The following is an 18,610-nucleotide window of genomic DNA, read 5'->3' on the forward strand; positions in this document are numbered from 1 at the left end:
CCATACTTTCCTGTCTCCAGTTTTAACAAAAAAAAAAAAAACACAAAGCAGTCTTTTGTGTTCTACTTTTACAGCAAATAGCAAAATAATTACACAGCGATAAATACAAAATGTCATATGGAGTTCTTGAGACATGCACAGAATACACATCATGCTTAGATAATAACATTATTATGCCATGTTAAATTGTTGTGTTCATCTGCTCTCCAGGATAGGGATGAGGATTATGAACAGAACTATGCATAAACTGTCGCATTCTTGTTGGCTGTAGCTGCTTATGTTCCTATGTAAATCGATGCTCCGTTTTGATTTATATATAAACATGCTATATAGAGGTACCAGCTAAAATATAAAAATGACCATACACATAGGCATGCGCACAGGGTGTGCCAGGTGTGCCTGGGCACACCCTAATCACCCCATGTGCATTAGCATTATCCAGGAGCAGAACCAGGTGGGTGGTTGGGGGTACTAGTGGCCAGTGTAAATGCCCCCATTATATTAAAGTCTAGGTTAAACTTTAGGAACACCTGTATTTAGGGTGTACTGTAACATGCTCCCAATCAACTGTTTCCCACCACCAGAGCCCCCTTCCTGTGACAGCAGGTGGCTTTCATGTGTGTTTGAACTTAGGGGTGCACACCCTAATGCCATAGGCTGCGCACACCTATGACCATACATGTTACAGTAGAATTGTATTATCTCCCTTAGACCTGTCAACAATCATGTAAATATCTAGACAATATATTTAATTTATATCCGAACAGATAGGTCCTCACACTATGCAGACAAAAAAGAGTTGCTATAATCAGATTGGAATGTGGAGCCATTTTGGCATTACTAAAATATATTTCTAACTCTTGATATCCACTTCCCAACCGCCGCATGTATATGTACGTCCACAGAATGGCACATACAGGCAAATGGGCGTACATGTACGTCCTTGCCTTCTAGCGGGTGGGGGGTCCAATCGGGACCCCCCTACCCCCGCTACATGCGGCGGTCGGGTTCCCGCGGGGAGCGATCCGGGACGACGGCGCGGCTATTTGTTTATAGCCGCTCCGTCGCGATCGCTCCCCGGAGCTGAAGAACGGGGAGAGCCGTGTGTAAACACGGCTTCCCCGTGCTTCACTGTGGCGGCGTATCGATCGAGTGATCCCTTTTATAAGGGAGACTCGATCGATGACGTCAGTCTTACAGCCACACCCCCTACAGTTGTAAACACACACTAGGTGTACCCTAACTCCTACAGCGCCCCCTGTGGTTAACTCCCAAACTGCAACTGTCATTTTCACAATAAACAATGCAATTTAAATGCATTTTTTGCTGTGAAAATGACAATGGTCCCAAAAATGTGTCAAAATTGTCCGAAGTGTCCGCCATAATGTCGCAGTCATGAAAAAAATCGCTGATCGCCGCCATTAGTAGTAGAATCAATAAAAATGCAATAAAACTATCCCCTATTTTGTAAACGCTATAAATTTTGCACAAACCAATCGATAAACGCTTATTGAGATTTTTTTACTAAAAATAGGTCGAAGAATACGTATCGGCCTAAACTGAGGGAATTTTTTTTATATATATATATATGTGTTTTTGGGGGATATTTATTATAACAAAAAGTAAAAAATATTGTATTTTTTTCAAAATTGTCGCTTTATTTTTGTTTATAGCGCAAAAAATAAAAACCGCAGAGGTGATCAAATACCACCAAAAGAAAGCTCTATTTGTGGGGAAAAAAGGACGCCAATTTTGTTTGGGAGCCACGTCGCACGACCGCGCAATTGTCTGTTAAAGCGACGCAGTGCCGAATCGCAAAACCTGGCCTGGGCATTAAGCTGCCTAAAGGTCCGGGGCTTAAGTGGTTAAACTACAAAGCCTTTTTTTTTTCCTTCTTGCTGATTTTAGTTTGCTATGCATAGCATGCGGAGGTAAAATTACTAAGAAAAATACACTGTGCACTTTGCAAAATCATTTTTCAGCATGTAGAAAAAACGTAATTTTTCCAACTTCATCATTAAAACGACGTTGCCCACACACCATCGTTTAAAAAAAAATCATCTAGCAAAGCGCGGTGACGTACAACACATACGACGGCACTATAAAGGGGAAGTTCCATTGGCCTTTGGCCTGCTTTAGCTGATTCCGTGTTAGTAAAAGATGATTCGCGCTTTTTTGTCTGTTACAGCGTGATGAATGTGCTTACTCCACTATGAACGGTAGTTTTACCAGAACGAGCGCTCCCGTCATAACTTGCTTCTGAGCATGCGCTGGTTTTTAACGTCGTTTTACCCCATTTTTTACAACCCGAAAAACGACATCGTTTAAAACGACGTTAAAAAAATGCAGCATGTTCAAATTTTTTTTTTTGTCCTTTTTCAGAACCTGAAAAATTATGTGAAGCCCACACACGATCATTTTAAATTACATTTTTTAAAAACAACGTTTTTTTCATGTCGAAAAATGATCGTGTGTACGCGGCATTAGGGTCAGGAAGGGATAGCAAAATAATTGAAATGAAATAAGGTTATACAGAGCTCCCTCTAGTGGATAATTTACAAAAAAAAATTCTCCCCTCATCTCAGCTGTGTTGTCAGCCATTGGGGGTTATTTATGAAAGGCAAATCCACTTATCACTACAAGTGCAAAGTGCACTTGAAATTGCACTGAAAGTGCACTTGGAAGTGCAGTCGCTGTAGAACCGAGGGGGACATGCATGGAAAATAAAAAACAGCATGATTGGATGACAAAATCAGCAGAGCTTCCCCTCATTTTAGATATATCCCTCAGATTTACAGCCACTGCACTTTCAGTGCAATTTCAAGAGCACTTTGCACTTGTAGGGGCAGATCCACAGAGCGAGTACACCGGCGTATCTACCGATTCGCCGGCGTACTTTCAAATTACCCGCGTCGTATCTTTGGTTTGAATCCTCAAACCAAGATACAGCGGCATCTGGGTTAGATCCGACAAGTGTACGTCTTCGTACGCCTTCGGATCTAAGATGCAATACTTCGGCGTCCGCTGGGTGGCGTTCACGTCGTTTTCCGCGTCGGGTATGCAAATTAGCTATTGAACATACGAGCGGCCGGCGCATTTTTTTACGGCGTCTCTAGTCGGCTTTTTCCGGCGTATAGTTAAAGCTGGTATTTCGTTGCGCATAGTTAGACCTGCCATGTTAAGTATGGCTGTCGTTCCCGCGTTTATTTTTAATTAATTTATTTTTTTTGCGTAAGTCGTCCGTGAATCGGGATGGACGTAATTCACGTCTAAGTTTAAAAAAATGACGTTGTTGAGATGTCATTTAGCGCAATGCACGGCGGGAAATTTAGAAACGGAGCATGCGCAGTTCATTTGGCGCGGGGACGCGCTTCATTTAAATGAAACACGCCCCCTAATTGCTGATTTGAATTCCGCCACCAGAGATAGACTACGCCGCCGTAACTTACGGCGCAAATTCTTTGGGGATTCAAACCGGCCAAAAGTAAGTTACAGCGGCGTAGCGTATCTCACATACGCTGCGCCCATCTATTTCTATGTGGATCTGCCCCGTAGTTTGCACTTGTTGTGCAAAGTGGATTTGCCTTTCGTAAATAACCCCCATTGTGTTGAGCTGTATTATACATCTGTAACTTTGATATATTCATTTTTTTTATATTAATAATTGTCATCATATTTGTTTATGTTTGCATTCCAAATAAGAAATGATGTCAGCAGATGGTAATTTCTAATTGCAGAGAATAAATTACACTAATGTGCTGAATAAAAAAAAGAACAAGTCAGTAGATGGAAAGGGAAGTACAAAGAAAGACATTTTGGAAACAACTTTAAAATAAAAGCAATACTTTTCGGGCAAAGCAGAAAAAAATATTCTCAAATGAAAAAAAATATATATTTTCTCTTTCTCAGTGAAATAGAAGCATATGCATCTGAAAAAGACATACATTCTAACTGAAAGGGAAAACATATCACCCAAAAAGGAAGGAATAGAAACAAGTACACCTACAATACAGCTGAAAGAAAAAAGATGAAGACAAAGCTGAACTCCAGTATAAAAATAAAATAAAAATACCCTTGCAATGGTGTGTCCACACACAGTAAGGGCTCATGCACACAGGGGCCCAGATTCACGTAGGGCCGCGTAACTTTGTGCGGGAGTAGCGTATCTTATTTACGCTGCCGCAACTTAGAGGCAAGTGCAGTATGGAGGCAAGTGCAGTATTCACAAAGCACTTGCGTCCTAAGTTACGGCGGCGTAGCGTAAATGGGCCAGCGTAAGCGCGCGTAATTCAAAGTAGGCAGGTCGTGGCTGTGTTGTATTTAAATTAAGCATGACCGAACGAATGGCGCATGCGCACGCATGCTCAGTATCACGTTGAATTTACGCCCTAAGATACGCCGGCTCAATGCCTGTGACGTGAACGTAACCTACGCACAGCCCCATTCACGTACGACTTACGTAAACGACGTAAAAAGATACGCTTGTTCCAACGTCCATACCTTGCATGGGCTGCGCCACCTAGAGAGCAGCTTTATCTTTACGCCGGCGTATGTCTTACGTAAACGGCGTAACTAATTACGACGGGCGTACGTACGTTCGTGAATCGGCGTATCTTGCTCATTTACATATTTGACGCGGAAATCAATGGAAGCGCCACCTAGCGGCCAGCGTAAATATGCACCCAAGATACGACGGCGTAGGAGACTTACGCTGCTCGTATCTTGGCTGAATTTATGCGTAACTGATTCTATGAATCAGGCGCATAGATACGACGGCGCTCATTCGGACTTACGACGGCGTATCTGGAGATACTCCATCGTAAGTCTTTGAGAATCTGGGCCAGGATGTTTTTACAGCTTCTGTTAGGGGCGTTTGATGTTTTTTAGCTGCCTCTAAAAGCCTCTCTATGTTAGCTTATGTGTCTATGTACACAATAACTGTCAGAGGCATTTGGAGGTATAAGCATTTAGGGGCAGTAGAAAAAAAACGACAGTTTCTGCTTCCAGGAGCAGTCAAAACGAGCTGTACAAATGAAAAACGCCTAAAAACGCTGCTAAACGCGGCTAGGTGCATCAAGCCGCGTTTGACGTTTTTAGCCGTTTATACATTATAATGTTTTTAATGAAAAAACACCCAAAATTACAGGAGATCGTGCAATAACGCTAATGTAAAAACGTGGCTAAACATGTAAAACTGGCATTTTTAGCACTGCTGTAACGCTGGCATTTTAAAAACATCCTGTGTGCATGAGCCCTAAGGGTTAAATGCTCCTTTAGCCTAGAAAAAGCCTTAAAGTGGTTGTAATCCTGAGACATTAAATATGAACAACGCATATACCTCTATAGTGTTTGCTTGTCTCAATCCAGAGCACTACACGTCATTTCTGTCTGCTGCTTTGTTCCTCTGCTATCTGCATGGGTCACTTCTTATGATTTTCCTGACACCAAGGTAACAGGGGAGGCAGCTCCAGCTGATTTACAGCTTCAGCTCTGTACCTGTGTGCTGTGTGAAGGGGGGCCCTACCCTCCAATCAGCGCTCAGAGCTCCTCACTGTGCTCTGCAGAGTGTAACTTCAGCTCTCGTTCACTTTTTTCTGACATCTCAGACAAGCTTTATAAATGCTGGACTTTGAACAGATGTAGAGAAGAGAATACTGCAGATAAACAGGTATAACTTATGCAGAAGGAAAATGAAAAAAAAGTCAATTTTGCTTGCACATGATTGGATGATGGAAGTCTGCAGAGCTACACCTCATTCACTAAACTCTGTAGCAAATTATACTACGTATTATGGTTCCTACCTTTTTTCATAATGGGAGAAAGTCAATGTATGTAACTGATCTGCAAATTATTATTTTTTTTGTGAAACATAACTTGACTGTTCTTGACGAATAATATTTGATATCAGGGACATGAAATTACAGTAGATTGCGAGTGACGTGGTTAACGAGCTTTTCGCAATACAAGCTTTTTTTTTTTCTTCAAAATCCTGATTTGGTTTGCGAGGGTTGTCTCCCAAAACTAACAGGATTCAAGCTTCTGCGGTGTGCAGTACCGCATTTGGCCAGAGGTGCGGGGGTGCCGGTGACACTCAGAGCCGCTCAGAAACACTTGGAAATACTCTGTTCCCGAGGGTTTCCGAGGGTTTATGACTGCATCCGAACGGTCTCTGAGTATTTCTATGTCTCTCCGGGTCTCTCCAGCGCCCCCCCACCTCTGACCAAATGCGGTATCGCATGCAATATAAGTCATTGCCGAACTAATTATCTTCGTTTCCATTGACTTCTATGGGGAAACTCGCTTTATGGAATATGCTCATAATCCAAGGTTCCACTGCATATGCTTTGCAACTAAAATTTGTATGCATTTTTCTCTATCATGCCTGTAAAATTTAAGTATATATACTGTAAGTTTTGATGGGAAATAATTAGGGCTGTGGAACTTAACTATTAATTCATCGATTAATCTTTAATTTTTTTGATCGATCAATTTTTTTTTGATCAATCAAAATTATTTTGATTTGTACTCACCTCTCCGCCAGTTCCAGGGAGTTCCGTCGGAGATCCGGTGACGTCACGGCCACCGGCAGGGCTTGCCGTGTCCATCTGAAGGGCTCCTTTGCTGTGCCTTCATATCTGCATGTCGGCGGGACCTTACTATCTGCCACACACAAGGGCTGTTACACTTCCCTCTATCAACCTGGGATTCTACAACCATCCACTGGGAGTTGTGATAGTTCCCTTCACGGGACATCTGCATGCCGACGGACTGATGTTAACCTCTCCTCATCTGGATTCAGCAGTGGCATCGATGTACACATTTTATACCAGTATCATACTTAGCTACATGTTTTCATGACTGCTTTTGTAACCGTTTGGTATTACTCGCACCTTTTTTACAGTTTATGTAGCTACATCGATTTTATCTCCAGTGCAATATTTATTTGGTTACCTACTTGAAGACTATAAAAGTTTTAATGCTATTCCCATCGAGCGCTGCCTTTGTGTGTTTTTTGTATCCTGCTATCCATTTTTCCAGTTGTTGGGAATCAGCCTGCAAGGAGATCAGCTAAAAGTAGTTGGATCTGTATGTGCGTTAAAATTAATCAAAATTAGTCGATTAATCGATTAAAAAATAAATCGATTAATCGAACACAAAAATTTTGATCAGTAACAGCCCTAGAAATAATATTTTGCTTGTAGCCTGTCTAAAAGTATTTATGGAAGACTCACTTTAAAAATGTAATGTGTCTGTTCACATAGCCTAAGAAAGATGTGTATCATGGTCAGTTTTCGTTTAATCACACGAGACAGGTGAGGTGTGCTCTTTCCTTACCCTTGGGTAGACCTCAGTCAGACACCTTGCTGCTCTCTCTCCAATAGGAAATAGCTTTCCAGCCTGCAACATAAATAATTTAAAAACCAATTAAAAAATTATAATTGATGATGACATTTTTTAGTTTCTAGTAACTGCTGTTCTACTTATAAACTTTAACCCACTAATACCGAATTTTTGCGTTTTAGATAGAGGGAGGTGGATTAGAACACCTGTCAAATTTTTATTGCTGTCTGTGTCCCCGTTAAGGACATTCACCCTCTCTATTTGTCCTAGATACTATTATCATTGAAAGTAAGAAAATCCCAAATTTTGGTGGGTTGTCCCCAGAAAAGTAATAAAAAGGAAATCTTCCAATGGGAACACTAGGAAAGACTAAGTAAGCTTAACACAAATAAATCCCCAGGGCCGGGTGGCTTACACCCGAGAGTCCTCAAAGAACTCAGTCAGGTTCTAGCCAGACCATTATTCCTAATGTTTGTGGACAGCATACTGACAGGATTGGTACCAGTTGATTAGAGAAAAGCCAATGTGGTACCAATATTTAAAAAATTGCAAAGACATATTTCTGGAAACTACAGGCCAGTCAGCCTAACATCAATAGTAGGTAAATTATTGGGGGGGGGGGAATGATAAGGGACTATATCCACAAATTTGGTGAAGATAACAGTATCATTAGTAGTAACCAGCATGGGTTTACGAAGGGTCATTCTTGCCAGACCAATCTGTTCTACGAGGAAGTGAGCTGCCATCTAGATAGGGGGAGGCCTGTGGATGTGGTGTATCTGGATTTTGCAAACCATAAGATTTGTTCGCGAACCAAAGGGTGGTGATAAATAACATATACTCTGACTGGTCTAGAGTGGTAACTGGGGTACCCCAAGGCTCCATCTTCGCACCAAATCTGTTTAATTTATTCATAAATGACATAGAGGATGGGATTAATAGCTCAATCTCAGTTTTTGCAGACGACACAAAAAATTCACAGCAGGATATAGACATTTTACAGAAAGACCTGAACAAAATAATGGAGTGGGCAACTAGATGGCAGATGAGGTTTAATGTGGAGAAAGGAAATGCACTTGAGGCTAAAAACACAAACTACTCACTAGGGGAAGAACCTCTGTGGGAATTTTCTCTGGGGCAACTGCTCAAGAGGGAGGAGACAGACAGGGCTGTCTTAATGAGAGGGCACACCTGGGAACTGCCCAGAGGCCCCAGCTGCATGTGGGGAACCTGCACTTTCCCTAAAGCAGCTGGTCCTTGAGCCCACGCTTCCCCGAAAATAGCATACTTGCTCATTATGAATTACCTGAGATCGAAGCCCCTGCAGCCGTCCTCGTGCACTGCTCTGGCGGCCGACATCTCTCCCGGGGGTTACTCCCAGGTTTCACGGCTCCGGTGATGTGATTGGCCGGAGCTGGGATGATGTCACTCCCGCACATTGGCGCGCGGGAGCCGCTGGTAATCGCACACAGACCATTGCTTCAGTTTTTGCCATTGCTTCAGTTTGCCCCAGTGCGCATGTGCCGATGACATCAGCACATGCAGGGGATATCTCCTAAACCGTGCAGGTTTAGAGATATCCTGGGTAGCTACAGGTAACTCTTATTATAGGCTTACCTGTAGCATAAAGTGGTCTGTAAGCGTTTACAACCACTTTTAATGCGGAGCTCCAGCCAAAAAGGGAAGCTCCGCTTGTCTCCCTCCTACCTACTTGATATCTGTTTACCTGCACTGTCTTCATTGTAGGGGCCCCAGAGCAATACTTTGCCCAGGGGCCCATGATGCTATTAAGATGGCCCTGGAGCCAGAAGCATAAGTATATTTAAAAATAAATATCTATTGTGGCTAGGTCTCTTTAAGTCCCACAACCCTGTACAGAATTTAAACTGGAGACACCTCATTATTTTTCATACCCTGGGGGTGCTATTTTTTTTATTGATTTGTGTAATTTATTTCCCAATAGTAAAACATATAGTAGGAGCTTCTAAAGCCCAATCCCAGTCAATATTTTTCCCTTTAAGTGCATTGGAGATATTTCTTGTCACTTCGAGTCCTGACAAGCAAGATACAAGTCTTCTATGCAAAATGGAATCTAAGCAAACAACAGCAACTAATAAAAATAAATAATAGCCAAGTGCCTTGATCTCATGGGTACAGGAGTATGTAACCTGTCTGCGCCCTAGTAGGTTATAGCCCAGTTATCCTCCTTGGTTATGTTTAATTTACCAACAATATGTTTTGTAAGTCTATCCCAGACAAATGTTAAAAATAGCATAAAGTACAAATTATTGAAAGGTTAAATATTATTATTATAAATATTATTACCAATAATAATTTGTTTAATATACTCTTCCATTAATAACCGATTTGGTTTTGTTTAATATAACAACTGTGGGCCAGATTCACGTAGAAGTGCGGCGGCGTAACGTATTGTAGATACGTTACACCGCCGCAAGTTTTCATCGCAAGTGCCTGATTCACAAAGCACTTGCAATGAAAACCTACGCTGGCGGCCTCCGGCGTAAGCCCGCGTAATTCAAATGGGCGTGTGCCATTTAAATTAGGCGCGCTCCCGCGCCGGACCTACTGCGCATGCTCAGTTTCGAAATTCCCGCCGTGCTTTGCGCGAAGTGACGTAATTTTTTTAAACGGCGACGTGCGTATCGTACTTCCGTATTCCCGGACGTCTTACGCAAGAAAACATTTTTTTGAATTTCGACGTGGGAACGACGGCCATACTTTAACTGTGTAAAGTTAGGGCACCAAAAACGACGACTAACTTTGCGACGGGAAACTAGACTAGCAGCGACGTAGTGAACGCGAAAAACCGTCGTGGATCGCCGTAACTCCTAATTTGCATACCCGACGCTGGTTTACGACGCGAACTCCCCCGAGCGGCGGTAAAACAATTACACCTGTCGGATCTAAGGGCTATCTATGCGTAACTGATTCTATAGCCCCATACACACCATCAGATTATCTGCAGATTTTTGTCTTCAGATTTACCAAAACCATATAATATGAGGTCAAACCTTAAGAGTTTCAATTTGTATGCAATCAGGCAGGCCCTTGTACTACATGGTTTTGGTAAATCTGAAGACAAAAATCTGCAGATAATCTGATGGTGTGTATGGGGCTTTAGAATGAGGCCCCGTACACACGACCAGTTTCCTCGGCAGAATTCAGCTTCCGACCGAGTTTCTGGCTGAATTCTGCCGAGGAAACTGGTCGTGTGTACACTTTCAGCCGAGGAAGCCGACGAGGAGCTCGACGAGGAAATAGAGAACATGTTCTCTATTTCCTCGTTGTTCTATGGGAGCTCTCGTCCCGCCGAGCTCCTCGGCGGCTTCAGTGCTGAACTGGCCGAGGAACTCGATGTGTTTGGCACGTCGAGTTCCTCGGCCGTGTGTACGAGGCTTCAGTCGCATAGATACTCTGAGAGATACAACGGAGTATCTGAGATACTCTGTCGTATCTCCTTTGTGAATCTGGCCCAATATGTTTTGTAAGTCTATACCAGACATATGCTAAAAAGTGCATAAAGTACAAATTATTGAAAGGTTAAATATTATTATTATTTTTATAATTATTATTACCAATAATAATTTGTTTAATATACTCGTCCATTAATATCCTATTTGGTTTTGTTTAATTTACCAACAATATGTTTTGTAAGTCTATCCCAGACATATGCTAAAAATATAATAAAGTACAAATTATTGAAAGGTTAAATATTATTATTATTTTTATAATTATTATTACCAATAATAATTTGTTTAATATACTCTTCCAATAATATGCATCTATACTGTAACAGTTTCTGCACCTATCAGCAAATACATGAAAAGTAGCATACATATCGATATATGTAGCTTTAAATACAGTTTCACTTAAAATTTGGGTTACTTAACACAGTAGGTTGCCACTAGATGTAACGGTAGTTCATAGTAAAATTTTTGGTCCAATATGGCTTAGCAGAGGTAAGTTTGGGGTTTCTGGCTAGCTATGGTCAGGATAGCCAGTGGCCAAAACTTTGCAAACGTCAGAAATTTTTTGACATGTATTTACAAATTACTTTAAAAAGTAATAAAAAAAACACAATGATAATGATTTATACTCTATAGAGTATCTATAATGTTTTTTACAATAGAGCGCAAAGAGTCTATAAAGTTAGATAAAGAAAAATGTGAAAGTGTTTTAAAAAAAATATATATCTTTTGAGCAGCTGCTGAATGTAAAGATGTTTAAAAGATGCCTTTCAATTCCTAACCTTTTCTTATTCTTTTATAGATACTGTACAATGGTTATATATAAGAGGTGGTTCAGGCTGCATTGCACTGTTCGCCTCAGGCACATACAACTGGAAATAGTAACAAAGTATAAATGATTAATCAGTTAACGTGTAACTGAGAGAGTGGCCAGTAATGGTTTGACATTTATCAGCCTTGTCTCCTCCTTCTCAATCTGTGTCAGGTTTAGTGTTAAAATATACTTTTAATTAGAGATGCGCAAACACCTTAAAATCTGCTACTGAAGATTCGCACATATTTTGCTATTTAAATTTTTTATGTGGCTAATTCTTTTCTTTCATGGAAAAGAAGAGAAAATGCTTCCTATTTTAGTTACATCTTTTTAAAGTGTTACTAAACCCAGGACCCTGCATTCACTATATCTTGTCTCTCACAATACACAGAACATGGAAATGCATTTATTTTTGTAAATATAAACTGCTAATTAACTTTTATCAACAGCAGTATATAGCAGTCTTTTGACTTCTATCAGTATCTGGCCAAGCACTGGTTAAATCTTGTAAGAGGAGTTTTCAATCTCCTCTGATTGTCCTATGAGGCTGCATGACCCCTGAGCCTCTGTCTGGACAGTGTTGATTGGCCCTGTGCTGATCACAAGCACCCACCCCCCCCCCCCCCCAAAAAAAAAAAACTCTCTAGCCTCCCTGGCGGTATGATTATGTCTGGAATTTTGTACCAAAAGCGGTACAATTTTTCACATTGGAAATTCGGTGATATGTATTATAGGCCTGCAATTCCTAGTGATTACGGGCCAGATTCACAAAAGAGATACGACGGCGTATCTCCTGATACGCCGTCGTATCTCTGAGATCCGTCCGTCGTAACTATGCGCCTGATTCATAGAATCAGGTTACGCATAGATCTCACAAAGATCCGACAGGTGTAATTGACTTACACCGTCGGATCTTAGGCTGCAATTCTAGGCCGGCCGCTAGGTGGCGATTCCATTGCGGTTGGCGTAGAATATGCAAATGACTAGTTCCGATTCACGAACGTCCGCTTTGCCCGTCGCTGTAAATTTACGTAGTTTCCGTACAGATACGCAGCGTAAAACTAAGGGTGCCCTCTAGGTGGCCTAGCCAATGTTAAGTATGGCCGTCGTTCCCGCGTCGAAATTTGAAATTTCACGACGTTTGCGTAAGTCGTCCGTGAATGGCGCTGGACGAAACCAATGACATCCTTGCAACGTCATTTAGCGCAATGCACGTCGGGTAATTTTAGGGACGGAGAATGCGCAGTACATTTGGCGCGGGAACGTGCCTAATTTAAATGGTGCCCATCCCATTTGAATTAGGCGGGCTTGCGCCAGGCGGATTTACACTACGCCGGCGCAAGTTTACAGGCAGGTGCTTTGTGAATCAAGCACTTACGCTGAAAACTTGCGGCGGTGAAACGTAAATGGGATACGTTACGCCGCCGCAGCGTAGCCCAATTCTATGTGAATCCGGCCCTACTTACTCAAACCTGACCAAATAAAACTCTAGTAGATATCCCAGATGTGATAAATTTGAAACACAAACTCATGAATTATAATCTAATAAATAATATAATTTTATTCAATAATGTAACGAAAAATAATGAAATTTGTCAAACAAAGAAATTCAATAAACATCCTGAGTGTGAAACATTTTGAAGCATGGAACTGGACAAAGTCAGATGTCGCAATCAGGACAATGGAACCTTGTTTCTTTTCGGACTTTCTTTCCATTGCCATCTCTGTTTGAACAGCAAACCACGCACATCCTGGTAGGTGCTGCCTTTTTTGCGGTTGGCGTTATGTAGTCCATAAAATTACGACCTGTCAGGCGTTCTGGGTTGACAACGTCAACAGCACTTCGTCCGGGTGTGCAGCTACTGATGGCGTCTGGTGGTTGACAAAAATCTGCTCAGCCACCTTCCAGATAAAGTCAGAATGAACAAGAGGTATGCCATTCTTTGTTCTATAAAGGATATAAGAATTCCAAAGGCATTGTTCCAGAAGATGCCTGGAAATCTTCTTATAATATTTTTTTTGCTGTTTGCGCATAGCCGGGTAAAATGTCATTGCCTGATCGGCTCTGTCGACACCTCCCATTGTGTTGTTATAGTCGATCACGACTTGCGGCTTCAGCACATCTTTCCCATGTTTTGTATGGACCATGGCAGTGGAGGTATTGTGCACGGTACTCATGAGACACACGTCCTTCTTGTCTCGCTATCGCATTGCCATCATCTTACCCTTCTGAAATGCAACCATTTCTCCGGTTTTTATTTTTTTCTTGCCAAATATAGATGGCATGTCACGTCGGTTAGGCCTAACGGTACCATACGCATACGTTTTGTTTTGGAGCAAAACCTCATACAGTTCCGGAGACGTGTAGAAATTGTCCGTTGTCACACAATATCCTTGGTTCAGTAATGGCTCCAGCAGTGTAAGGACAGATGCTTGTGGCCATCCCATAGCGGCTGTACCTGGGGTTGAACTTCGTGCCTTTACTGGTGTAAATGACCGAATTCCAGATATATCCGGTGGATGAAGCCCCGTACACACGACCGAGGAACTCGACGGGCGAAACACATCGTTTTGCTCGTCGAGTTCCTTGTTAGGCTGTCGAGGAACTCGACAAGCCAATTTTCTCCATTCCCGTCAAGGAAATAGGGAACGTGCTCTCTTTTCGGCTTGTAGAGTTTCTCGACAGTTTCCTCAACGAAAATGTACACACGACAAAAAAATATCTCCCAGCAAGTTTCTTGCTGGTTTTTGCTGAGAAACTCGGTCGTGTGTACGAGGCCTGACTCGCAGAGCATGTAGAATTTGATACCAAACCGCGCTCTTTTGGATGCAATAAACTGTATCCAGCTTAGGCGTCCCTTGTAGGCCATCAGACTTTCATCCACACCGACGTCCCTTTCTGGCACGTTGGCCTGCTGGAAGATGGTCACAATCATTTGGCATACCTCCCAGATTTTTTTTAGTTTGGGCGCAAGATGCATGGCCTCATTAAATTCTATATTGTTAGTGAAGTGTAAATACTTCATGATGAGCGAAAAACGGTATTCGGACATCACGGTGCCAAAAAACGGAGTGGCCAGTAACCTATTTGTGGTCCAGTACAATTTCTGGAGCGGTTTCCCCACCACCCCCTGAAGAATGATGAGTCTGAGAAACTGCCAGATGTCCTCTTTAGTCACAGGTTCCCATTTTCTGGTTCTGGAAAACCTGGCATGCAGCGTAGCGGATTGCTGCTCTTGGTAGCGATTTGTCTCTGTGACAATTTTTTAAATTACCTCCTCAGTAAGAAATAATTGCAGGTATGCCAGAGGGTTGTCACTCTCAACATCTACCTTCACCCCAGTTGATCCAGTGAATCTGAATCTCGGGGGCGCTATCTTGTCCGTATCGCTGTCTATAGGGCACCAAGTGCACATATCGCTTAGGTCAGGTGCAGGATCATCGCCATTATCACTTTCCGGATCAGTGTCAGGCCGCGTACACGGTCGTTCCAAACCGATGAGAATGGTCTGACGGGCCATTTCCATCGGTTCACCGCTGAAGTGGCCTGATGGTCTGAAGTGCGTACACACCATAGTTCCAAAAACCGATCTGGTCAGAACGCGGTGACGTCAAACACACAACGTGCTGAATAAAACGAAGTTCAATGCTTCCAAGCATGCGTCGACTTGATTCTGAGCATGCACGGCTTTTGAACCGATGCTTTCTGTACTAACCATCGGTTTGGACCGATCGGGCAGCGGGCCATCGGTTCGATTTTGAAGCATGTTTTAAAATTTTGGACCAAAGGACAGCAGACCGATGGGCTATACACATGGTCGGTTTGGACCGATGAAACTGAACCTCGGTCCATTCTCATCGGTTTTGTCCAACCGTGTGTACGCGGCCTTAGTGTCAGAGTCAGATGACAAATCTCCCCACGACTCACTATCGCTCTGTTCTGCGAGCACCTCCGTGTCGCTGCCGCTGTCACTCAACTGATCCAAAAGCGCCTTTGTAGGAAAGTGGCGCTTTTTTGATGCTATTTTCAAAAGTTTTTATTATGGGCAAAAAATTACAGGCAAGGGGCACTGTAAAGGCACTGTGTCAGATTGTAATGTCATACAGTGTAATCCTCTCAGATTACAATGTATCACCTCCTTTTATGTGTTTGTGTTCACATTTGAATTTCCCTCCCAGTTCCGCTCCCATGCACCATTGCTGCTGCAGGGAATGGAACCAGGAAGTCAGCAGACCGACGAACGGAGCAGCGGTGATCTCGCTGGCGATCACAGCAATGGGAGATCATCGCTGGATCGCCAGGAGAAGATAAGGAACGCCGCTGCAGGCTCTGCACAGCTACCCCGAGCGTGACTCGGGGTAACCGATCCTAGCATAAAAAAATACCCCGAGTCACACTCGGGAACACCGCCAAGGAGGCTAGCAATACACACCAAACTGAGCATGTGCAGGGTGCCCCCAAGGCTCTGTACTATCAGCAGATGGACTGGGGACTGTAAAAGAAGGGGAGGAGGATCAGAGAAGACAGGCTCAAACAGCCTTTTTACACGATGCAAAGGATTAACCCCTTAGATTTAACAGCGAGTATAACAAGCATGCTTTAACACTTTAAGATGTCTCATTAGTAAATATCTCCTAAACCGTGGAGGTTTAGGAGATATTTCGAGCACCTACAGGTAAGCCTTAATCTAGACTTACCTGTAGGTAAAAGTGGTTGTAACGGGTTTACAACCCTTTTAAGCCCCGAGCCTATTTTTCAGACTTGGTGTTCACAAGTTAAAATATTTTTTTTTGCCAGAAAAATACGTAGAACCCCCAAATATTATATATATATATATATATATATATATTCAAATACCCTAGAGCAGGGGTATGCAATTAGCGGACCTCCAGCAGTTGCCGAACTACAAGTCCCATGAGGCATAGCAAGACTCTGACAGCCGAATGCATGACACCCAGAGGCAGATGCATAATGGGACTTGCAACAGCTGGAGGTCCGCTAATTGCATATCCCTGCCCTAGAGAATAAAATGGTGGCTGCTGCAATACTTTATGTCACACCGTATTTGCACAGTAGTCTTACAAACGCAATTTTTTGGGAAAAGGTACACTTTTTTTGAATTAAAGGATAAGACAACAATAAAATTAGCCCAACTTGTGTCATATTGTGAAAGATAATGTTATGCGAGTAAATTGATACCCATGTCACGCATTAAAATTGCGCCCGGTCATGGAATGGCAACAAACTTTAACCCTTAAAAAAATCTCCATAGGGGACATTTAAAAATTTCTACAGGTTACCAGTTTTAAATTACAGAGGAGGTCTAGTGCTAGAATTATTGCTCTCACTCTAACGATCATGGCGATACCTCACGTTTTCAAAAGTTGATCTTGTGGCGAATCCACTGTGGAGACGACTTATATCTGAAAGAGGACAGTCCGCCATTGAAGAGCATACTGGGGTTATGGCAGCTATCTGCTGCCATAACAACGGTATTCCACTTCAAACGCCTGACGTACAACTGCGGCGGGAGTGGTCCGTAAGTATTTAAAAATGGCCTGGATTCTTTCCTAAATTTACATAATATAACTGGGTACTGACACTTATAGGTAAAGTTGATCCAGTGAAAAAAAAAAATATTTTTCGGGGGATCAAGATGGAGTTATTGCCCCTGCTGTAGCAAATTGGATCATTCTCTGCTGGGGTTTTTCGCCTTCCTCTGGATCAACTGTGGATGAAGGATTGTTTATATGGGGTTGTATTTTTATTTATTTTTTTGGTTGAACTAGATGGACTTTTTTCAACCTGACTAACTATGTAACTATGTAAGTATTCATCATTACAAGGCTGAGTACTATGAGGAGTGTGGTGTCACAGTGCCCCCTGAATACCGCCACATCAGTCTTCAGGATTCCTCTTCAGAGAGCATTTGACAGGCAGTGAAAAGGGATTGCATTGCCTCCTCACAGTCTGCTTTAGCACCTTGGACCCCTTACAAGCACCCCCATTCACTTAAATGGGTTGCGATTGGTGGGCATATAGGAGGTATAATTGCTGCCACAGCTGAGAAGCAAAGCATTGCAGCTGCAGCATATGTTCATCCCCAGCCACTGCTCTTGCAGCTATAAGACCCCTTTCACACTGGGTCATTTTGCAGGTGCTATTGTACTAGAAATAGCACCTGCAAACCGACCTGAAACAGCAGCTGCTGTGTCTCCAGTGTGAAAGCCCCGAGGGCTTTCACACTGGAGCGGTGCGCTAGCAGGACGGTGAAAAAAGTCCTGCTAGCCACATCTTTGGATTGGCGAAGGAGCGGTGTGTATACTGCCCCTTCACCGCTCCTGCCCATTGAAATCAATGGGGCACCGCGGCTATACTGCCGGCAAAGCGCCTCTGCAGAGGTGCTTTGCGGTGGTTTTTAACCACTTAACGCCCGCCGCACGACTATTTACGTCCACAGAATGGCACGTACAGGCAGATGGGCGTATATATACGTCCCTGCCTTCTAGCGGGTCAGAGGTCCGATCGGGACCCCCTCCGCTGCGTGCGGCGGGTGGCTTACCTCCGGGAGCGATCCGACTCGAGGGGACGGCTGTTCGTTTCTGTCCGCCCCCTCGTGAACGCTTCCAGCCAATCCTGTAAACATAGGCAGAGGAAGTGATGCAGCTCTCATCTCGGCGGTATTTTCAAACTGCCGAGATAAGAGAAGAGTCACAGTAAGTCGCACCTAACACTACACTGACACCAGTACACATAGGCACATTTAACCCCTTGCGATCACCCCCCCCCCCTGTCACACTGTCACTGAATGCAGTGATCATATACGTACTGATCACTGCATTTAGTGTCAATCTGACAGTTAGTGTGACAGGCAGTTAGTGTTAGGTCCAGGGTAGCCCCGTACCCCCCCTCTAATAAAGTTTTTACCCCTTGATCACCGCCCTAGTTAACCCTTTCACTCCCTAT

General features: G+C 43.0%; 1 protein-coding gene across 1 annotated transcript in view; it reads right to left on the reverse strand.

Moving 5' to 3' along the window:
* The window catches only part of EFHB (EF-hand domain family member B), a 70,614-nt gene that overhangs the window by 47,802 nt on the left and 4,202 nt on the right, over nucleotides 1-18,610 (reverse strand). Inside the window, exon 2 of the mRNA XM_040352975.1 lies at nucleotides 7,336-7,398. Within this exon, the coding sequence (XP_040208909.1) occupies nucleotides 7,336-7,398 (63 nt within the window). The remainder of the gene's footprint in view (nucleotides 1-7,335; nucleotides 7,399-18,610) is intronic.

This window comes from Rana temporaria, chromosome 5, assembly GCF_905171775.1.
Source record: "Rana temporaria chromosome 5, aRanTem1.1, whole genome shotgun sequence".
In the NCBI taxonomy this organism is placed as follows: domain Eukaryota; kingdom Metazoa; phylum Chordata; class Amphibia; order Anura; family Ranidae; genus Rana; species Rana temporaria.